The sequence below is a fragment of the Gopherus flavomarginatus genome, chromosome 21 (assembly GCF_025201925.1).
Source record: "Gopherus flavomarginatus isolate rGopFla2 chromosome 21, rGopFla2.mat.asm, whole genome shotgun sequence".
In the NCBI taxonomy this organism is placed as follows: domain Eukaryota; kingdom Metazoa; phylum Chordata; order Testudines; family Testudinidae; genus Gopherus; species Gopherus flavomarginatus.
The window spans coordinates 2,113,567-2,137,481 of NC_066637.1; the positions used below are offsets into that span (position 1 = coordinate 2,113,567).

Here is a 23,915-nt window from a genome sequence, read left to right on the forward strand (position 1 = left end):
GGCTTTTGGGGAATTGTGAAAACTGCCTGGGCAAGAGGAGCTATGCGATGCCCAGTGTGTGAAAACGGCTGCAGCAATTCTCCAGAATCCTTTTCTTCTAGCTGGAGAGATGTTTACATAAAAAACAACTTAGTGTCTGTCTCATTCTCATTTCTTGTACATGCCCCTGGAACTGTTCTCTGAATATTTCCTTTTATCTCCCTTTAACCAACTGCTTTTCATTAGCCCTCTCTCCTTAGCCCTTTTTTTTATTCAGATGCTGCAGGAGTAGTTACTTATAAATAGACAACAAAATATCTGATAGGCGCCTTCAAAAGAGCATAAAGCAAAATGAAAATGACTCTTATCTTGAGGTTTATAAGCAAAGCTTCAGTCTTGGAGAATCTCTATAGAAACGTTTCTCAGTTTGGAGCCCTGTCAGTCATGCCAGCCTGAGACTGAAACTGCCACACTTCCCAGCAGCACTCAGCCAGGTGAGACACTGACTGATTTTACCGCATCGTCCCAAATTGAGTATGTCCGTCAAGATCAGCAGCCTCTGTTGGCGTTTGGCAGCCTGTATGAAATCAGTTTGTGGCTCTAGTTAGAACCCGCTGCTGGGACTAATGTGTTTTCCACGTCATTTGAAGTTCTAAGCAACAATCAAAGAGCTGATCCCATAAGAGTATTTATCTGGTTAAAGAAGGAAAAACGCTGCCTTGGGTGTTCGTATGATTGACCAGAATTGCCACAGTATGAAATAATGAAATATGAATAATGCTGCTCTCCTGGGCTATGTCTACATGGCAGCTGGGAGAGCTCGTTCCCCGCTTGGCTGGACGTACATGCACCAGTTTGACTCAAGCTAGTGCCTAAAAATAGGAGTGTGGCCTCACGGCTGGGGCTGCCTGGCTGAGTACGTACCCAGGGCCAGGCAGGATCCTACCAGGGCAGCTCACCCATGCCACTGCCCAGACCACCGCAGCCACATGCTGTTTTTAATGCAGAGCTAACATGTCTGCCTGAGCTCGGCCTCACGCCTGCCAGTGCTGTGTAGACAGACCCTTTTCTGTTCAGCAGCCTGGGGTAGCCAAGCATAGCACCCTGCCCAGTCAGCTCCTCCACTTCCCGAAGGATGCAGTTCTCTGGCTCTGTGAACTGCTTTACCAAAAGCAGAAGGCTGGACGTGGTGCAGGAGTCTGGCTGGGCAGTGACACCCTCCCTGGAGCAATTGTATTTTTTCCAGTGACCAGGAAGAATCTTGAATAGCACTGAGGAGCTGAACTAGGCTGCCAGAAATCATCCCCTTGCTGCGGCACTCGGGGCGGCAGGGCGGGATAAGGATCCAGTCGCACACAGAGAAACCCGAGTGCGGCTAACATCCAAAGTGCCCTGGCGCGCTCAGGCTGGGTGGGCACGAGGCAGGTCCCACTGCTGCAAATGCAGCCTCCCCATCCTGAGCTTGATGCTGTGGGTCAGGGCAGCAGTGTCTCAGGCTCTTGCAGGCTTGTGTGTCAGTGAAGTCCAGGCCCAGCCCTGGAGTGTGCGGAGTTGGTGGGAGTTGGAGTCACTCAGCACCTTGCAGGGCCAGGCCCTGTGTTTGTAGCCAGCTGCCGCATTCTGCAGGAGCTGAAACCAGGAGCGTTGCTCGGCTGGCGGCTGGCGAGGGGCAGTTGCAACAGGCCCTGGTTGGAGGAGAAGGTGAATTCCGCATGGCAGGTTAGGTACCAGTTAGAAAGCTGACAAGCGCTTGTGACGCAAGGTTGGAGATGGATTGGGAAGGACCCCGAGCTTTGAACAGCTGGCCAGCGTTTCTGCTTGTGTGCCCAGCTCAGTTCCTCCTCGAGCTCAAAAAGTTCACACCCTCTTCCCCCCTGTCACCTCATCCTCCTCAGCAGGGGGTCAGGGTCAGCCTCCCACCCGGTCTCGGCTCTGCTGCTGGCTGGGCCAAGTGCCATTGTGACGCATGAGGCTGTTTTCCTTTCATCTTTGTATCGCAAGCGCCTTTGCCCTGGTGGTGACATGGGATTTGGGGGCAGTCAGTACCTCTGGGTCTTCTCCAGCCGGCACTGCCCTGGGCCTCGTCTGGACCCAAGGAATGCTGTCTTTCTCTCCGCAGGCTGAGCAATACCAAGAAGCAAGCTGTTCACACTGTGATGGGCATTTGGATGGTGTCCTTCATCCTCTCCACCTTGCCAGCCGTTGGATGGCATGACACCACCGAGCGCTTCTACGCCAGGGACTGCCGCTTCATCGTCACTGAGATCGGCCTGGGCTTCGGCGTCTGCTTCCTGCTCCTCATCAGCGGCAGCGTGGCGATGGGCGTCGTCTGCACCAGCATCACCCTCTTCCAGACCTTCTCCGTCCAAATGGGGCACAGCGTCGACAGGAACAAGTTCAACGTGCCTGCCATCGTGGTGGAGGACGCACAGGGCAAACGGCGCTCGTCCATCGACGGCTCCGAGCCCATCAAGACCTCTCTGCAAATCACCTACTTGGTCACCGGGATCGTGTTCATTTATGATTTCCTGATGGGCTTTCCCATCCTGGTGAGTGATTGCTGGGGGGCAGGAGGGGTTGGATTAGTGACTCGTTCACAAAGGGGGAAAGCTGCCCAGGCTGATGCAACCCCGGAGCAGAGGTTTCTGGTGTCCAGACAGGGGCGGCTCTAGACATTTTGCTGCCCCAAGCACGGAAGGTCCGCTGATCCCGCAGCTTCGGCGGACCTCCCACAGGCGTGCCTGCGGGAGGTCCACCGAAGCTGTGGGACCAGCGAACCCTCCGCAGGCAAGCTGCCGAAGGCACCCTGCCTGCCCACCCTAGCGGCAACTGGCAGAGCGCCCCCCACAGCTTGCCACCCCAGGCATGCGCTTGGAGCTCTGGTGCCTGGAGCTGCCCCTGTGTCCAGAGGGAGCATTTCAGGCAATGTTCTCCCAGGGTAAATGCAGCAGCACATGCTGGTTCCTGGGGCACTTGCTGCTGGTCTGTGGAAAGTTGCCCTTCCAATCCCACAGGGGACAGGGTTAGTTTGGGTGCTGGCTGCAGGTTTGGTCGTGCCCTGGAAATCATGACTTGGCGTTTGTGCTCCCCCGGCATGGGGCTGGGACAGTGCTGCTATTGGGGATCGGTACCAGGGGCTGAAGGATGTTTCACTAACCAATAATCAGGTGGCCTGGGGTTTTCTGAATTGGCTGGGTTCTGGAGTGAAATTACCACAGACTCCCCTGCCACCCCCTCCTCGGCGTCCTGCAGCCGTTCCCAGAAACGCCGGGGCCAGAGTGCAAGGCCATGCTGTGAGGACAAGCGTAGGAGGGGTTCTCTCCCTGCCTGTGTGGAAGGGGAGGTCTGTTGCCTCTGGGGGATTGTACCCCTCATCCCCTTGCCTAGAGCAGTAATAGCTCCTGGTCAGAGCCCCTCCGTGCTATGGAAACCACTCCCCCACCCGCAGGTCTACATGGCCTTGGCCCTGGCCTCTAGCAGATCACCTGAGAGTTGTGGGTTCTGGGACAATGGGGCAAACCCCACACCCTCAAGAGAGGGGTCTGGAGAAGCTGCTTGAGAGGAACCTCACTGAATGTCCTGCCTCCCAGGCAGGTTTCTCCACATGGGGAATTCCATGATAAGGTCCCACGTATTCTACCGGTGGTGTGAGTGTAGACAGCCAGGCTCCCTGGGGAAGCGCTGGGTCCCTGCTCAGTGCCAGCTCTTGGGAACTGGGATTGCTTGGGAACCGGGATCCTGCAGCTCTTTCCTGAGCACGGGTTTCACTCCTGCTCTGTGTGAACACACATTGCTACCACAGCTCTCAGCCTGCTAGAACCCAGACCAGCGAAATTTGCCTCTGAAATGCATGTGTGAGAGCAGCAAGGAAACAGCTTCACGCAGCAGTGGAGGGAGAGGGGGAGGCTGTGGGATTCGTGCCTTGAACTTTGGCACTTTTCTGGAGTTCTGTGATTCAGAGTTTCCACTGCTAATAAATCACAGAGAGTCTCTGCAGGGCTGTGTGGGACGGAGGGAGTGCTGGGCCTGGAGCGAGTGAGGTCCTGTGTTGTCAGGGCGGTCGAGCGGGGTTGGTGCAGAGACTGCAGGACCAACGTGCATGCCTGGAACCAAGTGGGCTGGGCGTGCTGTGAGGAGGAATGTAGCCAGAGCATGGAATGAATTGAAAGGCTAATAAATGGCAAAGATGGTTTAATGTTGATGAAATGCAGAATAACGATGTCTTTGAAGTGCCGTTCTCATACAAGCCTGCGTGCGCCATAGGAGCGCAGGGACAGAGGGAAGGCAGTGCGTGTCGGGAGCTGGGAATGAAAGATCAGCCTTAGTGAAGAGAGGAGCTGGGACGCTGGCAAGCCTGACCCCCCGGCCTGAGCATTGTCAGATCTGCTCAGCGCAGAGTGTTACTGAAGCAGCAGCCAAGTGCATGTGCAGCCGCCCCTCCTGCCTGTGCGGAGTCTGGGGGAGCCTTGCGGTGGGGCAGCTGGGATGGGCTTGTGGTTAAGACACTAGACTGGACCCCTGAGGAATGTGATTCGTTCCCAACTCTGCCACTGCCTCCCTGTCTCTCTGTGCCTGCGTTCCCATTGGCAGCAGGGGGCACAGCTTTGTGGGGGAGGGGGAGGGATGCCAGTGAGGCACCCAGATACCACGGTGTGGGGGGGGGGGGGGCGGGCATGTGAGTACATCGATAGGGAGGATGCAGATGAATTCCAGCAACTTTAGGGCAAGGAAAGCGAGGCCCCAGAGGGGAGCAGAATCAGAGTATCAGGGTTGGAAGGGACCTCAGGAGGTCATCTAGTCCAATCCCCTGCTCAGAGCAGGACCAATCCCCAACTAAATCGTCCCAAGTCATGTGACACCTCCGATTGGTCCTGCCCCAGCACTTCCCATGTTTGGCTTGTGATGGAGAATGGGAGCGAGTGGCCATGGGGTGCGCCGGCCCCTCCTCTCAATCACGAGAGGGGGCTGTGAGCACAGGACTGGAGACAGGGAGGGCTGTGAGCACAGGACTGGAGACGGAGGGCTGCACACCTGGAGTTAGCCAGAGAAAGGGGCGTGGAAGTGAGAACTGCCTGAGCAAGTGCCCGCTATGCTTTATTCTGTGGCTGTTGTGTATAGTGGGGATGGGAATCCTGGGGCTTTTAAGATAATGCTAGACTTGTGGCACTCCCAGCGTTCACACCAGGCAGCTGGGGGTAGGGTGACCAGAGAGCAAGAGTGAAAATTCGGGATGGGGATGGGGGGTAATAGGTCCCTATATAAGAAAAAGCCCTGAATATCAGGACTGTTCCTATAAAATTGGGACATCTGGTCACCCTAGCTGGGGGTGGTAAGTGCCTGTTTTCACTGCATGGGAAATAGTTTCTGAAATGCCCCGCGGAGGCAAGTGATGCAGATTTCCCTGCTTCGGTTGTAACATTTATGCACTTTGTTCTTTTGGTAGCTGGTGCAGCTCCTCTAAGTAGGACTCTGTGTGTATCTTTGGCTTCTCTGGGGAGAGAAAGGAGAAGCGCTGGCAGGACCCTCGTAAGGCAAGAATACGTGCACGTGCATTGCAAAGGATGGAGAGCTGGTTCAGGTGGGAAGCTGGTCTCTGGCTCAGCCTGGACATAGAGGAAGGCCTGTTTCTAAAGCCGTTCCAAAAGGCCTGTCGTTGTGTAGGCAGCACATGACAGAGACATGTCACCTGCTGAGATTTCGTTCCTGGAGCTGCCAGCTCATCCACGCCTTGCCAGCAAATAATATCCACTCTCGGAAGCCATGAGTCAGTAAGCGATAGCCCCAGTGGAGAGTGTTATTGCATTCCACCCTGGAGACCTGGCCCCAGATGGGCGCTGGGGCACGGTTCACCCTGGTGGGGCAGCTTTGCAGCCTGCTAATAACCCGCCAATGCTCCTGAGAAGTCTGGCTTGCTGGCTTGGAGAGTTATTAATAAATGACTAGCTAAATCTCTGGAGGGTGATTTGCCTTTTCAGGCCCATAGCGCCCCCGCCCGTGTTTGTGCCTTTGAGAAAGCAGCCAGATGGTAGTGGGCTAAGAGAGGCCTAGGAGTCAGAAACAGCCAAGCTCCATCTCCACGACCCCTACCACCATAGTATCCCGACTCTGCCACTGACTGAATCTGTGTCCTTAGGCAAGTCCTTTAATCTGGCCGCATGGAGCCGGTGCTGACTGTGGAGCACGCTGGCAGTGCAGCGCCCCCTCGGGGCTGGGGCACTTGCCAAGGAGAAGCCTGCTGGCCAAAGGGGATTCCTCATTTGCAGACATTCTTCTCACCTGGCTCAGTGGGCGGGGGACGGGGGGCAATGCCAGCCCTTCTGAGTGCCCTGGGAACGTCCTGCCTGTTTCTCTGGCACTCACTTTCCCTGCTCATCCCCACACTCCTGCTCCCACTGCTCCTCTTGCTGGGGAGACAAGGGGCCACACTGGCTCTCAGTGGCACTGGTGTGACTCTGTAACTGCGCTGCTGATGTCGCCATGAGCTATGTACAGTAACGCACAGTGGGGGGAGGCAGTCGGAGGTGGGTGGGAGATTGATAGGCCAGGGTAGGTGTCGTTGGTAGGCTGTATTTACCGACAGCCAGGCCTATCCAGTGCTTTTCTGCACCGCCGGACACTAATTCAGCTGCCTGAAATCATATTTCATGCTTCATTAGATGCCTAATTTGAATGCAGCAAGTTTGTTTCTGCTTTAAATCTGACCTGATTCCACTGGGGCTTGGCACCTTTTTATGTTTGGTTTTTCTCTGTTTTTCCGCCTGTCACCAGCAGGATCATCCCCCTTTGCTGCCCCGTTCATCCTCCCACTGCTGCTTCTGCCCCTTCAGATGGATCCGCAGCTTGTATCTCAGGAACTGGCTGGGCACCATCCGCCCTGCGTGGCTAATGTGGGGACAGCTCTGTAGCCATGACTGCTGTTAGGGCACAGCAGGCTCCTTTTGTGCCTGATGGTCCAGGGCGGGCCCCCCTCCCTCTCCCCCCCCCCGGTCATCCGAGGCCCTCTGCACCTTGGAGAGAGTGAGATGTGTGCCCCAGACAGTCGGTCCTCTCGCTAAGCCACCCACCCCTCAGCAGTGCAACCCCTCTCGAAGCGGTGCGCAGTTTTCCGAGCCGAGAGACCGGAACATTTCCCAGGGCCTCCCTGCGCCAGCTCCTCCTAAATATAGCCTCTTGTGACTGAGGGGAGCTGGCCTCTGGCCTCCAAGGCAGTGACTCATTCCTGGGTAGCTGCTGCTTCTCTTTGGACTAACCATCCCACAGCCTGTCCCTGGCCATTGGTGGATCAGTCCAAAAGACAAGGCAGGAAAGGCCAGCTTGTCTCGCTGAGGGGGAGGAGAGGGTTGGAGAGGCTGCTCTCTGGAGAGGCAGGGAACATGGGAATGGGGACAGAAACCGGGATTTAACCAGAGCCCGTAAGAGAGGGGCGGGGGGAGAGTGTGAGCGAATACCGGATGAGTGGATTTTATTTGGAAGGTGCTAAAGATGACCCTGGGCTCTGAGAGCATGTGACTGTTGGAGCTGATGGCTGGGATTTTTAAATAGCTCAGCGTGGACAGGATTCTTTCTTAAAATTCTGCCCTTGGAAAAAGCCTCAGCAGAGCAGAATTTATCTTGGGCTGAAAATCCCTGGAGGTGCAGGAGGTGAAGCATGTGGAACAGGCAGCGTTGTGTGCCCTGGCCTCTGCTGGATCGGCTGGGCCAGGCGTGGCCCCAGGTGCACTGGGGAGCATGGCGTGGAGGAGATGTGCCAATGAGACGAGCAGATGAAAAGGACTCCTTGTTCTTTTGAAGTGTTCGCTGTCGAAATGTGTCAGACCCTAAGGGGGGAACGTTCTCTGCAGGAATTTACATCATAAACACTGAGGAAAGGAGGAAAAGGATGTACGTTTCCTCTCCCATATTCCCCTTGTGACGAGGGGCTGCTCCTGCTGCTTGCAGCAGCATGTTCTGGTCTCCCGTGCTGGAGGCCCGGGGCCAGATGCCAACACTGCGGTGGCTGGTTGTGGGGCAGCATCCAGAGGCTCTCCCCAGAGTCCTGGCCAGCCCTGCGAGCTAGTGCAGACTCCTGAGGAGGTGGCTTTAGCATCTGATAAGCGGGGGCCCCGCGTGGATGCTGGAGAGCACCTGGTGCAGTGCACTCTTCAGGAGCCCTAGCACTAGTGTCTAGGCACGAGTTCTAATTCAAGGACAGCACCATGGAGCCTCTGGCAGCCTGGTTACCTTGTAGTGCGGACGCAGAGTCCGTTCTCCTGTTGGAGGAATGCCACTTCCCCGAACAAGGTTTGTTTCTGTCAACATAGCAACCATTACGCTGGTTGTTGTCAGCATAGCTCCATTGGTCGGGTGTGGTTTTTCACACCCTGACCAGCATGGCCGTGCTGACGTAACTGCTAAGTGCAGTCCAAGCCTTCGGGGCTTGTCTGCACTGGGAAATCGCCTCGAGAGAGAATCCGTGGTAACGAACCTGCTGTTAGCCCCGAGCGCCGTGTCAACACGACCGGTGTGTTTAACACAGTGTCCGCTGGCTGTGCTAACCCTAGCTAACAGGATGCCACACTGATACCCTGATACCAGCTTATCTCTGGGCCTGCCTGGGTGCGGTGCGAGCACACGCCGTTGAGCAGTGCCTTGTCTCTCTGACGGGGGCGTTGCACTAGTGGGAGGTAATGCAATGACAGCACTGGAAGTGGATGAGCTCAGGCCAAGCTGGGTGCGAGGCTGGGCAGTGCGAGCTCCCTCCGTGTGCTTCAGCCCAGCACTAGAGGTGCCATGTGGGCGATGGAGGAAAGGGAACAGTATTGGGCCTTTCCGCTGAGCCTGCCAGCCAGGGAGCCAGCTGTGCTCTTCCAGGCTGCCAACGAGCTGGGGGTGAACGGCGCTGTCTGGTCCCAGTGCCCTGAGCGCTCTGTCAGCCAGCATTGCTGAGGGCCATGGAGCAGGGAGGGCTGTTTTCCTGCTGCAATAGCCTCTTGCTCTCATTAGCTTTTCCTTCGCACGCACTCTGCTCAGTCCCCTTGTCTCCTCCAGCGCCCTTCTTATAACGCAGGTTTTCTGCAGCAAGGTGAACTGTTAACTGCAGTGACCACGCTCTGAAATGCTTCCAGCTGCTCTGTCCTGGTCACACTGTGACATCAAAATGCTTCTAAAACTGCTCCAGGCACGTGGGTGATGCTTAAGTGAGTGAGCACACGGCTCTGTCTCTGCTGCCCCAGTAGCCCAGCTCCAGTGGGGCGATTTGGGCAGGTTTCTGTTTGCACATTCAAGGGAAGCTGCTCACGGGGCTTCATCCTGTTGGACTCAGCTGGGTGGTTGTGCCCATTGTGGTTACAAAATCCAGACGTTCCCGTGCCAAGCAGTGCAGAGCGCATCTTGCGTCTCCCTGGCTGTGCCTGAGTGTTCCCTTGCCCTTGTTTGGGACGTGAGGTGAGTGACTGAAACGCGCGTTGCAAGGTTCCGTTCTGCTTGTTGTTTCAGATACAGATGGGGAGACTTTGCCAGGCACCAGGAGACAGCCCACGTCCAGAGCGTCAGTGGGCGCTAGCCTCTGTTGTGCCTCCCCCACAAAGAATCCTGCTTTGGAAAATCTTTGCAGCCTGAAGTCTTTGAGCCTTTTCTCGGCTCTTGTCTCCACTGCCTCGTTTCCACATGTGTCACTGTCAGCAGCTCTGATTCCAGGCTGGGACTGTGTCATTGATTGTTTCCTCTGGACTGGTTGTGCTGGGCCCCTGGCCTGGGGTCTCTGAACCCATTCAGTGTGAATCCTGTCCTGAAACGTCATGTGTCAGGCCTGAGCTACAGCATAAAAGGTGGCAGGCAGCAACACGGGAGCTCAGGAGAGCCCGGGATACAGAAGGGCATGGAAAAGGGAAAGTGTTTGCATAATGCTGCTCTCTGAGTTGTGATGGGTTTGTTCTGGCAAGTTAACTCAACCGTACCCGCCAGCCAGAGTGACGGGAAGACGATGCGGAATTCAGCAGCTGAGCATGGAGCAGTTCATATGGCTCTTCATCCTTAGGCTGTTTTGGGGTTTTGTTTTAAGTTTTCATTTCAGCAGTTATGTGCCAAAGGCAGGTCTCTGAATTCTTCCTATTACGGAATTTGTATTAAATATTGAGAGCAAAAAATGTAAGATCGGGAGGTCGGTGTCATCAGCTTAAAAAATTAAAATCTTACACAGTCACACAGTGAAATCTGTGGCGGTAATTCCCCCGGTGGATCAGACGTTTGTACTGCAGCTGACCCGTTATAAACAGCACGGAAGGGTTAGGTTGCTGAAATAATCGGATCAAGGAGAAACACCCCAATATTTCAACCTCCTAGAATGACGCTCCCTGTTCATCAGGGGATGTTGTCAGTCGGCATTCAGTGGGCAAGCTCATTAATTAGCATATCTACTCAAGCATACGATTTAACTGCCCCAGTTCCTGCAGTTCGACTTGACTTTGTTAAGCATAGTGGTGTCTGCGCTCATTAACTGAAAGGCAGATAAATGCCTCTTACATTTAATGTGTAGATGCCTGACTTGGTGCTATTGTTTTGTTCAGTTCCGTTGATGTGCTCAATTAAATATAAACCAGAATGCCTTGAGGTAGGGACTGGATGGCGTAGGGCAATAGTGCCAATCCCAAGTGCTCAAAAAGCACGAGTCAGGCCCCCCAAAATCCGGAGGGTGGGTTAAAGATCGTGAGACTTTGAAAAAATAACTTTGTGGCTTGGCACCTTTGGGGTTCATGTTTTCAAGCTTTTCTCTGCAACCAGGAGAGCTAGAGACTCCCTTTTTAACAACCTGAGCAAAGATCCTCTTGTAATCACAGGAGTCCCGGAGCTGCAGCTTTCAGAAAAACACACAGGATCATGGGACTCGTGATAAAATCCTGAGCAGGCCATGCTGCTTAGGGCAATGCTGCTGAATCTGGTCTGTAACTCACAGAATTTCCAAGCAACTCTCCAGCAGCTCACCATAGCCTCGCACGGGACTGTGGGACTTGGCTCATGGGATGAGTTTCTGGCCATTTTGTGGTGGGGGTTGGTGAGGATGAAGCTGATGCTGCTAATACAGAGGTTTCCCCCTCCTCACATGGCACTTGGCCTGAGTTCCCCAGCCCCTTGAGGCATTGCTTCCCCTACCCCAGAGCGGCATGGATGGGGAGGAGCTGACCTTGGCTAGAGCAGGGGGAAAGCTGCAGCAGGGAGAGGGGGAAGGAGTGAGCCTTTTGCCCTGAGGCCAGTGGCTCAGATTTGGCTGGGGTCGATCATGGCTGAAAGTTGTTACCTTGTGGTCAGTGGCTGGAGGGGGACCAGCTAGTGGCGTCTGTCTTTCCTAGTGCACAGGTGCCACATCACCCTCCTGACTGGATCCCCTCATCATCAGCCTCTTCAGAGAGGCCAAGGACTGAGTGAGCTGCAGGCAGCAAATACCCTCTTGCCTATATTGTTTATAAACGTTTATATTGTGGTAGTACCTAGAGTGGGTGAGCACCATTTGCTATGCAGAGGGCACAGGGCTGGGTGGGATGAAGTTAGTGGAGGTTATACATGAATGTGGTGAAGAATCGGGTCTAGAGTTGAATACAAACAAGACAAAAGCTATCATGGTGCACAAAGAGCCCGGGGAAACGTGCAAGTTTCCAGAGAATGAAGCAGCCAGACAGCAAGTGAGAAATTATTGCTGTTCAGGAAGCATCGTTACAGAAGATGGACAGTCAGATACTGAAGTCAGCACCAGAACAGCAAAACTAGAAGAGATTCTGGAAGAAAAACCGTCTAATGAGACGGGATATGCATCTGAAGACGTAGTTTCTCAAAACATATGGTTGGTCTACGTTAAACTATGGCTGTGAAACTTGGACATTCAAATAATCAATAATTAAAAAAACCCCAATCCTTTGAATTATGGTGGTATAGAATAATTCTGAAGCTCTCCTGGCTAGACTGTAACCAATGAAGTAGTATTAAAGATGGTGGGTGTCACCATTCAGGGCAACTGGATTTTCCCTTAGCAATCCGATATGGGCACTCACCCTCAGGCTTCCACCTCCCCAGCTGTTGCCCTTCTAGGCAGAGACCTAAAGCCCCTCTCCCTCCTGACTGGGGTGTTTCCATGATGCGCCATTCACTGCCTACTCTGTGTAGTTCTCAGCACAGACAAGATGGCCCAAGGACGCCTGCTCACAGTTAAGAGGTGTAACTGCAATAGTTATATGGCAGCACACAGTGTTCCTTGTGGCCACAAGGTCAATGCAGCCTCAGCTCAGAACTAGCTCCCAGTCCTTCCACCCCGACCCTAAGGATTGGGGTCTTGTCCATTGGCTGGATCAGGGAGAAGGTTCTGAGCCAGTTTTAAACCAGACTATTTATCTAAGAACCCTTTCTTCCCTGGAGAATACAGTTTGAACTAGTCCATAAATCTCTCTGGGAGGGGAGCTTCCAGGGGTTGATAATGGAGGAAATAAATTAGCATTTTCCTCCCTGCTAGAGAAGGTACATTCAATGCCACAATAACACATACACAACTGCATTTTAAATACAATATACCCAAAGATATTAACCCTGGTTCAATAAGATTTAACTTAATTCAATAAAGTTTATCTTAATTCCATGAGATTCGTCCAGGATACTGCAGGGTATTGTCAGCCCCACTGGAACTCAGCAAACGCTAGTAAGCAATCTTATGAAAACAAAGATTTGATTTGCAGGGCACATTGCAAGAGGTTCAGTGGATGCCGCACGTTTATGGGCACTGAAAAGGAAAGCTAACGGCAGAAGAACAAGAGGCAGAAAAGAAGATCTTGGATGGATGATGTGGTATCCTGGGTGGACCAAACAGACTATTCATCCACAGATATTAGCAGAGGATTTGGGCTGCTGTGATTGCAAACCTCCAGGAATGGAGATGCCACCTAGGAAGACGCAATACCTAGAGGTCATGGTTGGGGCCCATAGTGCTGGGACAGACCCTACCCAGGATAACTCCTGGTCTGCAGGGCATGTTCCTCCATATCCCTGCTGAGGCATGTTGCAGGGTGAGTGTGGAATTTGCACAGCTGTGGCCTGTGCTGTTTCTGCCCTGGGGATAGATACACCTGGTGCAAATAGGCGACAGTGTCCAAAACTGCTGATCGGGCCCCTCTGAGAAGCACTAAACTGATTTTTATGTTAGCGAAGTTAAAGATGCAAATGCTGCCCGGGCGAGCGAGCCAGCCTCCTGTCCTCCAGCAGGAATTTGTTCCTGGCCTTGCAGCCCATTCATGCTGCTACTTGAAGCAGGATTTAACAAACAGCGATGATGCTGATGCTCCATGCCAGGCCATGTTAAGCAGTCAGTTTATAAAGATCAAATTAAGTTCATTTGAATTTGACTTACACCATTATGTTAATGAACCATTAATTAACAGGGGGAAGCGCTATAGTTGATCTTGATTAATATGAATCAGTTTGCATATTCTAGCTGTATTTTTATTTTCCAGATTCTGAAACATTAATAACTGAGTGGTTTGTGCTACAGGCCTGGCCGCCCATGGTTGTGTGCAGCTCATTGGCTCTGGAACTGGCAGTAGATGCGCCAGCCCACTGGGAAAATGGCCTCTATGGGACCACCCTGCAGAGGGGTTGTTTTAATTTAATAGACCAGGCCTTTTCCTTTTGTTTCAACAGCAACATGTTAACTCCTAACCACAGCAGTCCAGACTTGCCGTCTGGAACCCAGACGGCGAAAGCTCAGAGTCGTGGACGGGAGGCAGGCGACACCTTTGACATGCAAAAAGTCATTCCGGCCTTGCAGGGCAGGTGTAGATGAGTGGCTCTTTCATGCCCTGATTCAGGAAAGCGCTTAAGCGCGTGCTTCACTTTACCATGCGCGTAGGGTTTTTTCTGGATAGACAAGTGAGGGGTTCAGTGAGGTTGTGGGATTCAGACCAAATCGTTGTGTATCCAGCCTAGCAACGGTGCCATGTATATCTCCTCTCCCCAGAGACAGGAGGCTCCAAGTGCATAGAGCAAGTTCCCGTAGAGAGGAGACAGCCGAACGCTTGCATTCACTTGCAGCTTGGTGTTAGCTGCCATCTTCAAGATGCTACAAAGTGCTCTGGAGCAGCTAATGAGCGGGAGGGGGCAGTCCCCCAAAGAAAGACCTTGGCGGAATAATCATGATTTCCTGTGTAAGATTTTGGACCATTGATGAGAGTGACACTGGCTGGGGCACCGTCGGCGCCAATGTGCCAGTGACCCACAAGACCCGTGTCCTTTCCAGCAGATGTGTGGAGAGCATGGAGCCATTTGCCAGAGTAGGAAACCTAGAGAAGATTTCACTTTGCATTGCTTGTATGGACTTGGAGATGTGGGAATTGGCACTGTTATCAGGCAATCAGCACCTCTGACCCTCCTCAGCTCGCGGAATGCCCCTGCCCCCAGCCTTCAGCCATCACCTGGCTTGGGTGGAATCACGCGCTTTTCCCGTTCGCAGACTGGGCCCTGGCTGGCATTCCCCTGGTACTAACCAGGCTTGCCTCAACCGATCTGATTGGGTCGTACCCCGCAGTCTGTTCCCTCCAGGGCGATGACAGTGGTAATTAGTGAACCGACCTCCTCCTTAAAGCAAAGTAGAATTGACTAGAACAAAAGCATGTCAGAGAAAACAGGTCTTAAAAGCAATCAACCAACCTCTAGGTATACCTGCCTCTCCCTGAGGCTTACCCATCCCTGGGCCTGGAAAGGCCAGTGGGGGGGGGGGGGGGGCTGGCAGCTTGTGTTTCTGAACTCACTGACCCATCTTCTCCAGGGAAGTGCTTTTTAACTCTTTACTGTCCTTTGCTCTCTAGTTCCCAGCCTGGCAAGCCAACTGTGCCCTTCTGCCTGGAAGTAGGCCATCGCCTTGTAACTGCCACCCACAGTGTTTGGTGGGAGGTTGCTTATCCAGGGAGAATATGTGCCTGCATTTCTGTTTGTTCTTATTAAGCTCGAGCAGCACATTCAGATGGAAAGTCTTATAATCCAGTACAGAAGAACTTCTCTTGGCTGACTTGGTCACACACACTGTTCCTAAAACTGTTACGTCTCAGGGTCCTCATTGTTACCTAGCTGCTCCCTCAGCATTCATAATTTTATTGCATCTTTGCTCCACTTGCATCACTGGGGAGAAGTCTCATGAGACCTGTAAGAAGTGCACTTAGCAGAGTCCGTGTATTTAACCCCTAGCATGTGCTTCCTCTGAACATAAAGCTTGAATTCAGCTTCTAAAAGCGACTGAAATGCCCTGCCCTTGGGAGTGAGGGGGAAAGACGGAATAATTGCTACATTTGAGCATTAAATCAGGAAAAATACTCTCTGCGGGAGGGTGTTTGCTGTGCAGGGCTTGGGTTGCAGGCTGAGAACCAGCACGTGCATCTTTTAGGATCGCCATCGCCAGGGCCCTGACAACGTGCCCTCTTTGAATCTAATTTTTACTGTCCCAAGAAGCCGACAGAATGTGTGACGTTCTACCCAGAGTCCACAGTCTCCTCTCCAAATTCTGCAGGAGCAGGGAGCTGCCTAACAGCCAGCCTGTGTGTCAAGCTGGATTAGTGGTGCTTGGCTGAAACTGGGCAAGAGTTGTCAGTTCTGCTGGAGGCAGAAGGGTGTCCCATGGGACAGGAGAGGAGGGTGTCGTCCACGGCCCAGCTGTCAGGACAGGTGATCCGACGAGCTGCCGCATGCCATTTTCTTGTCAAAATTGTGTCTGGGAAAGCGCAGCCAAGTGCTTTATATTTTGTAGACTGAGCTCCCATACACTGAGAAAAACAGCTGCACTGGAGCCTGCAACCTGCGTGTTGTTTGAGTCCGTCCTTGAAGCTCTGGGTCCGAATGATGGTCTCGACTCTGTCTGCAAATCGCTGAAGGAGGGTCCATGCCCTGTTGCCTGCAGAGTGGCTGCGTGGGCCGCCTGCTTTCCGGCGTGTGGTGCAGTTGTAAAGGTCGGGTTAGCTGCTGTTAATTCTGGCTGGAGGAGACAGGTGTGTTAAGAGGGGACGAGGTTTTGCAGCCAGCCTCCCTATTGCAGGGTGAGTGGTTGGGACAGTGTGCCTGCGAAAGGCTGTTTTCACTTGTGTGACTTTTGTGTAATCATTGTTTGATAACAGGAGCCCCAGAGAGACCAGCATGGCACTTAATCTGATCAGCAGCCATTTGATTGGCTGATGAATGTGGGAGCTAAGTGTGGGGGTTGGGGGTTGCTACTAGCAGACTGATGCTGCAAAACTTGTATAGGAGTTCCTCTGTGTAAAGACAAAACCACCCCAGTGAGTATCACGGAGCTTGGTACAGTGCAAAGCCACCTCGGTCTCGCCTGTCTGCCTTTTGTCCGGAGTCTAGGGCCCGATCCTCCGCGATGCTGCATGCTCTCAGCTCCATTGCCTTCAGCTGGAGTTAGGGGGCTCTCAGAGGAGAACGCTGCCTTTCTCTGCACTCTCTCCACTCAAGGGGGAGTTAGCAGGGGCTTTGCACCTGGACCCACACACTGCTTCCTTCTGACCAGGCAGGGATGGTGAATCCCACATTGAAGGGATGGAGCTGTGGCTAATGCCAGCGAATCTGTGTGTGGAGAGCCTGAGAATGATGGCGGGAGCCCTGGTGCATGGGGAGCAGGGGAGAGGGAAACTCAAACAGAACTGAACTTTACAGACCCTGGAACCGACTGCAGGAGAAAGCGCAGATGCTTGTTTGCCTGCGTTGCGGCTGATGGCAGCAGGATTGCTGCCCTCTAACACCTGCCAGCTGCAGCCCTGGGCAGCGCTGCTCCCGGTGAGATTGTATTGCTGGAGCTAACTGGGCTGAGTTGCACCATTGTCCTGCATGAATTACACCGAGGACTCTGAGCTACGAATGCAAGGGGTGAAAGACTCTCCTGCTCTGTTTGCAGGCAAGCCGCTCTCTCAGTACCTGCTGTGCTGGCGGGCGACTGGGAATCTCTCCTTGGGCACATCTGCTATTGCCCCTGTTCTTCTTATTTCTCGTCTCTTCTGGGGTCTCTGGACCCTGCTGCTTGCTCCCGTCATCCTCTTGATGACCTCATAAGCCTCACCCTGAGACTAGCTGTGATGTCACAAGTGCCCCAGCGTCAAGCAACGTGTGCGCCAAGCGGGTCTGGAAACTGGGCCCAAGCAGAGCCAGCTGCAGAGGGCAGCTTTGTTCTCTGCGGGGCGCCGCAGGCTTGGAACTGAGTGTGCCTCACCTGGTGAGGCTGCTCTTGGCTTTTGGCTCATATGGATTAGAGAGGAGCAGGTTGCCGGGTGCCTGGAGGCTTTCACAGGTTGCTGAGCAAAGCTGAGAAGGCTGGTTAGCAGGCCCCCCTTCCAGACCCGCCCTGCCCCAAGCAGTTGTTACCCAGTTGGATCAGGTGCATGAAGGCCTGTTCTGGTGTTACCAGAGATGTTGAGTGCTCAGGAGTGTCCTAGCACCAGACAGTGGCTGATGCAGAGTGACAGAGGATGCCTGCTGGACCGTGACGCTTCTCTTGCCTTGGACTTATGTTCGTTACGCTCGGCTGGTTGGCCACGGCTGTGACACTCCTGGGAACTCCATGCAGCACTTTGGAGAACAGGGCTTAGTACATTTCTGAGCCTGCTCTCTCCTGGGGAGGGAGGGACTGTGCCAAGAATAATGGCAGCGTAGCAGTGACTGTATCCTTTCCTGTGCGGGGGGGGGAAGGGCACGGTGTAGAGGGTGTGGAAGGCCGTGATACCAGCTCTGCCTGTCATCCGGGCTGGGCCCCTTTGCGCTCGGTGCTGTACACACGCAGCGTGTGGGTGCCCGTGATTGCTGCCTCCTCCCAGTGCTCCAGCGCTGACACACAATGCGTGAGGCCAGCAAGGTACCCGGCCCCTCCCCCCGTGAAGTATGGAGCGAGCATGTGGTGCTGGCACCATCCTCGGGGTACGATCTGACACCTGGGTCGTCCTTCCCCGCCCCCCAGGCACAGACGGTGGCTCTCACTACCTGAGCAAGGCCCTGATGTGGCAGCTGTAAGTGTCCACCTCCAAATGCAACACCCAGCAGTGCAGGCAGGGCCTTCAGAGCAGCTGTGTGCTGGGTACTGGCACCTCTTAGGCATCCCTGCCCTCCACTCCCTGGAGGAGGGAAGACAGGGTTGGGATGCTCAGCTTGAAAGCTGAGGACTAACCCACCCCCATGGAGGCTTCTGGGTTGCAGGGCTGTGTAGGGCTCCATTCGGAGCCTGCCCAGAGCAGTCACTCTGCCAGCCCAGGGACCAGGAGCTGGGCCTGCTGAAAAGCAGTGCACATGGCTAGCCCCGGGGAAGGTCTCCACAGCATTCTGCCAGCCAGCCGGCCGGCCTGGGGATCCAGCCTGGCCTCCGTTTGTGCAGGGCGCAACACTAACCTCTGGGGCGCCAGGCTGGACACGCAGGCCCTGAGTCAATGGGCTGTGCTCCCAGCCTCTGAGCACAATGGTTCCGTTCTGAGTAACTAACGCATTGGGGTTTTGATGTCCCAGGTGGTGAGCTTTGCCAGCCTGAAGTCTGACATGTCCTACAGCTGGATGGTGTTGTGTGTTCTCTGGTGCTCGGTCATCCAGTCCCTGCTCCTCCCCCTCTTCCTCTGGGCCTGCGATCGCTACCGAGCCGACATAAGGTCCATCTGGGAGAAGTGCATGGCCATCATGTCCAACGACGACGCAGACGAAGGTGAGAGCGAGTGACTCCCTGTGCTGATGCCTGATGCGTGCCCTGAGCCAGCCGGCGCCCACCATGGCAGTACCCTTCCCCGGGTGCTTGCCCTGTCTGGAGTTACCAGGCACCCACATGCCATTAAGTGTCACTGCGCCATGTTCTTCCACCCTCCCACGGGTGGGGTTGGAGCACCAGTGTGGGTGCAGCCTCGGGGGGCATGGCAGCCCTCCATGATGCCAATGGTGGCTCGAGTGGGGCACTGTACCCATCCCTGAATGGGTGCTCCTTAGTGATGCCCGTTCTGAAACCATCCCATCCTTTGCCACTCTGCAGTCATGAGTCTCTCTATGCAGTCCTGCTGCCCTTAAAGCTCCCCCATCTGCAGCCCTGGAACGTGAATCCCTTCCCCCAGTCTCGTCTCTGAGGAGGTGGAATCGTTGTGTTCTCATCTGCCCCTCCAGGAGCAGCGTGTGGAATTGGGCTGGAGATTCATTTTAATTTTGCCTGGAGCAACTCTGGCTCCTCAGGCTAAGAATAGTCGATGATGTAGCGCCCTTGGTACCGCTGGAGAATCTCCTGCCTAGACTCAGCTAGCAGAGTTCTGCCCACCAGAACACCACATCTCCCTCCTGGGTCTAAATTGCACGTGCTTATTTCGGTTCCAAACTAATTGTGACCCAAACCCTTGCAGAGACCAGCCTGGATGGTGCAATTCACACCGACCTGATGTATGAGAGGCCTTACGACTATAACTACGGAGGGGACATCTTAGCGCTGGAGCACATTGCCAAGTACGACTTCTCGGCACTGGAGAGAGGAATCCCTCAGGTGTATCCTGTGCGATCAGTGCAGGAGAACAAAATGCAATATCTGCAGGTAATGGGCTTCAGGGTGGGCAGTGGCTGGACAGCAGCCTTTCCCTCTGAGCAGTCTTCGAACATGCTCTTGGAAAGAGAAAGTGCCTACAAAGTATAAAAAAATTATGTGAATCGCTTGGCTGTGGCTCAGCATTCCAGGTGCAATGAGAGCCTGCAGTGCTGGCAGGTGTGTCCCCGCGCAACGCCCCCACAGAGCTGGCAGGTGTGTCCCCACGCAACGCCCCCACGGAGCTGGCAGGTGTGTCCCCACGCAACGCCCCCGCGGAGCTGGCAGGCGTGTCCCCACAGAACACCCCTGTGGTGCTGGCAGGCCTGTCCCCGTGCAAGGCCCCCGCGGTGCTGGCAGGCGTATCCCTCGCAACGCCCCCGCGGAGCTGGCAGGCGTGTCCCCGCACAACACCCCTGCAGAGCTGGCAGGCCTGCCCCCGCAGAGCTGGCAGGCGTGTCCCCACAGAACACCCCCGCGGTGCTGGCAGGCCTGTCTCCGCGCAGTGCCCCCGCGGTGTTGCCAGGCGTGTCCCTGCAGAACTCCACTGCAGGGCCGGCAGGCGTGTCCCCGCACAACACCCCCGTGGAGCTGGCAGGCCTGCCCCCGCAGAGCTGGCAGGCGTGTCCCCACAGAACACCCCCGCGGTGCTGGCAGGCCAGTCCCTGCACAATGCCCCCGCGGTGTTGCCAGGCGTGTCCCTGCAGAAGACCCCTGCAGGGCTGGCAGGCGTGTCCCCGCACAACACCCCCACGGAGCTGGCAGACGTGTCCCTCGCAATGCCCCCACGGAGCTGGCAGGCGTGTCCCTCGCAGTGCCCCCACGGAGCTGGCAGGCGTGTCCCTCGCAACGCCCCCACAGAGCTGGCAGACATGTCCCCGCAGAACACCCCCATGGTGCTAGCAGGCGTGTCCCTATGCTACACCCCCGCGGAGCTGGCAGGCGTGTCCCTTGCAACGCCCCCACGGAGCTGGCAGGCATGTCCCCGCGCTACGCCCCTGCGGTGTTGCCAGGCATGTCCCCGCACAACACCCCCGCAGTGCTGGCAGGCATGTCCCTGCGCAACACCCTTGCAGTGCACATTCAGCTCACTCCTGTTGGACAGTCCACGTCTGTCCAATTCAGGAATGTACCTTGCTGCTGTCGAGTGTCCAGACAGTGAGCACTGGTTTGCCTGCCCTGCACCCCAGGCACAGCCAGGAAGAGCCCAGCTGGTGCTGTGTTGATGAGCATGTCTTACCATTCCATGGATTTCAGTGGACAGTTAGTGGGTGACGGCAGCGCAGCAGAGGATGAGCAGGAGACGGGTGAATGGGAGCACAGTAACTTTATAAAAGATGGACTGGCCATTACTGGAGCCGTTTAAAGTCCCTGGGCAAAGTAACTGTCCCTTGGCTCGCTGACCCCTAGGTGAGATCTTGTGTGACCTTTGCTTATTCTGCTTTGCTGTTGTATGCTCTCGCATTGATCAGTGACCTTGTAAGATGCACACCTCCCCTCCCCTACTTTATTCTGTTTGTATTTTTTTGTAGTATACTTGATTATAGTGCTGACCACACCGAAGGAGGGCAGCCCTGAGGAATTAAACAATTGACAAGTAATAATTCATTTATTGGAAGTTTTTTGTAAACATTAATTACAAACCTACCAGAATGTGTCACATTCTGATTGGTGGAAAATCAGTCAGGATTTGCTAGGGCAGGACCGATTTTCACAGCTCTCCCATTGCACTCCAGCTGTTCCACACAATCATGTGTAAGAAAAAGTTTAATATTGGCCGGGAGTTCAGCCTGGAGTACGTCAACTCACTCTGCTCGTCCAGTTTTGAGGGATCTGTGGAGTCTCTTTGTAAAAGTCAAATTAACTTTTGGCAGTTGCTTGCACCCATCAGGCTGCGCACACTTTGGGGTCTCGGCCCAGGAACAGCTGGCTGGAGCTCCCCTCGTGGCGGGCTCCTGACTCTTCAAAATGGAGCTCATACCACCAGGGTACAGCACACTCTGAATTTGTCCACAGCAGGTTTGCTGTGATTCCAGACTCGGCCTTTAAAACAGCAAAGTACATTGTGCAAGATGAGGCCTTGTCCAAATGACACACCTCTGGACTGCCTCTTATTGCATGCAAAACACCTTGAGAGATGGTCGTATGAAGGGCTGTGTGTAATCAACATGCTTTGTATTTTACTGCCTGCTTCTGAGACCCATTGAAACCAACAGATGTCAGCGTTATTCCCTCAGAATCGCTTTGCAGTAGCACTGACACCCCAAATCCATGTTGTGTCCTGAAACGTTACAGGCTTACTTAGAATTGGAGCAGCTGCGAGTACAAGAAGTTGGGCAACCACGTTCATTGCTCTTGTGTTCGCCTATTCCATTTCCATTTTCTCTATTCCCCAGCAATCAGTTCTTAATGCGCATGTGGTAGTGCCACTGAGACCAGTACCCATTGTGCCAGGCACTGTACAACCCCCCCCAAAGAACGTGTCATCCCAACAGACCCAGGGCGGGAGGGGAACACAGACCCAGAGAGGAGAAGCCATTTGCCCAAGGTCACACAGAGAGTTAGTGTTGGAGCCAGGAACAGAACCCAGGTTTCTTTGAGTCCCTGTCCAGTGTCCTGTCCGTCACACCATCCAGCCTCTGCACAGTGTGGGAGATTGTTCCATAGCACAGTGACTCAGCAGGAGTCAGCTGAGAACACATGGCTTTCGAAAGGGATGTTCTTCTCGGCCTTAGCTCCAGTCGTGGTGCCACCAGCACAGCACTGGCAGCAGCTCTGGGGACCCCGTGGAACCTCTTCCCGGGGGTTAGACCCTCCCTGTCCCACCCGCATGGAAAATTTTTGAGGAAGCACCATAAATGCCCAATGTGTCTCTGCACTGAGCTGCGTCCAGCTTGCCCGGGCTTCTGGCAGGAGCACCAGGCAGTCAGGACTTTCTCTGATCTGTTTGTATCCAGCACCAAGCCACTGACATGCCATAAATGTTTTGTTTGACATGACTCCATAGCTCTGACGACGAAGCTCCCAGACCACGTGGGGAAGGCTGACCTGTGTTGTATATTCTCCTCTCTACTCTAGGTCCCGCCTCTGAGGCGTTATTCTCACGATGAAACGGACATTTGGACTACGGGCCAGATTTCAGCCTACCTCCAGCACTGGGGGGCGGGTGAGGATGCGGCCGGGCTGGCCCACCTCCTCATCCCGCGACATGCACAGAGGAGGAGCAGCCTGACCTCCTACCATGAGGAGCGGCTTCCCTACCGCAAACGCCGGAAGTCTGTGGAGAGCGTCATCTCACTCCAGCCGCTCTCCCGTGAGGACCTGTACAAGTGCTTCAGCAAGGAGGAGGAGGTGAATTTCATTGACGAGAGCCCCCTGCCCAGCCCCAGGAAAAGCCCCATGCACTCGTCTTCCATCTCCCTCCTCCCGGAGGCTTTTCTGCCCCAGGCCAGCGTGTGCTCCAACTTCCCTCTGACCGACTTTGAGCGGGAGCCCCAGGTGCTGCGCAGGTTCTCGGCGCAGGGGAAGGGCTGCACCCTCACTGTGCCCAGGCCTCTACGCGCCCAGGAGGACCCCAGATGCCTCTTTCCCGAGGGAAACAGAGACCCCTGCGGGGGACAAACTCCCTTCGAACTCGGGGAGGCCCAGGCACTAGACAGCCGCCCAGCAAGCAGCAGCTGCTCTGAGTCAGGGGGATTTCGGACAAGTTTGAGCATCTCCTGGGGGGAGCAGGAAAACCTACAGAAAGGTGGGAGCAAAGGTAGCAGCACTAGCTTTTTAAGCTCCCCTTCTGCTTCATCTGGGTATATAACATTTCATTCCGACTCCATTGGCTCGGCCTCCTAGGAGCAGGTGTGCTGGACCCCAATGCCACCTCTGCCGTGTGTGTTGGTTTTCTATGGCTTTCCTTACATCCTTCAAAGAGGTGGTCTTGGTTTAGTAATGGGAGCTGGGCAAAGCACCAAAGAAATCCGACGTTTTCTCATGCATAAAAAAAGGGAGCCAGAGAGACTTGCTAGAGGAATGTCTGATCTGAGGGCGGTGTAAAAATGTTTGAAATTCCTACTCAGGTGGACAAAACCATAGCACGGTCCTTCCAAACCCTTTCTGTGTGTGGATGGCAGAGGGGAATCGGAGCAGGTGCTGCAGCCAGGAGCAGCTCCAGGCCCCAGCACGCCAAGCATGCCGCGGGGGGGCGCTCTGTCCATCGCTGGGAGGGCGGCAGGCAGCCAGCCTTCGGCGGCAGGCCTGCAGAGGGTCCGCTGGTCCCGCGGCTTCAATGGAGCTGCGGGACCAGCGGACCTTCCGCAGGCACGCCTGCAGGAGGTCCACCGGAGCCACAGGACCAGCGATCGGCAGAGCGCCCCCCCCGGCATGCCGCCGTGCTTGGGGCGGCGAAATGTCTAGAGCCGCC

At 54.7% G+C, this 23,915-nt stretch overlaps 1 protein-coding gene across 3 annotated transcripts in view; it reads left to right on the top strand.

The window, feature by feature from the left end:
• Window positions 1-23,680, top strand: part of GPR153 (G protein-coupled receptor 153) — a 43,929-nt gene extending 20,249 nt beyond the window's left edge. For all 3 annotated transcript variants that reach the window (XM_050931602.1, XM_050931604.1, XM_050931605.1), the window contains 4 exons: window positions 2,099-2,528; window positions 18,463-18,652; window positions 19,329-19,513; window positions 22,580-23,680. In XM_050931602.1, coding sequence (XP_050787559.1) covers window positions 2,099-2,528; window positions 18,463-18,652; window positions 19,329-19,513; window positions 22,580-23,347 — 1,573 coding nt within the window. In that variant the 3' untranslated portion in view covers window positions 23,348-23,680. The remainder of the gene's footprint in view (window positions 1-2,098; window positions 2,529-18,462; window positions 18,653-19,328; window positions 19,514-22,579) is intronic.
• The last annotated feature ends 235 nt before the right edge of the window (window positions 23,681-23,915 follow it).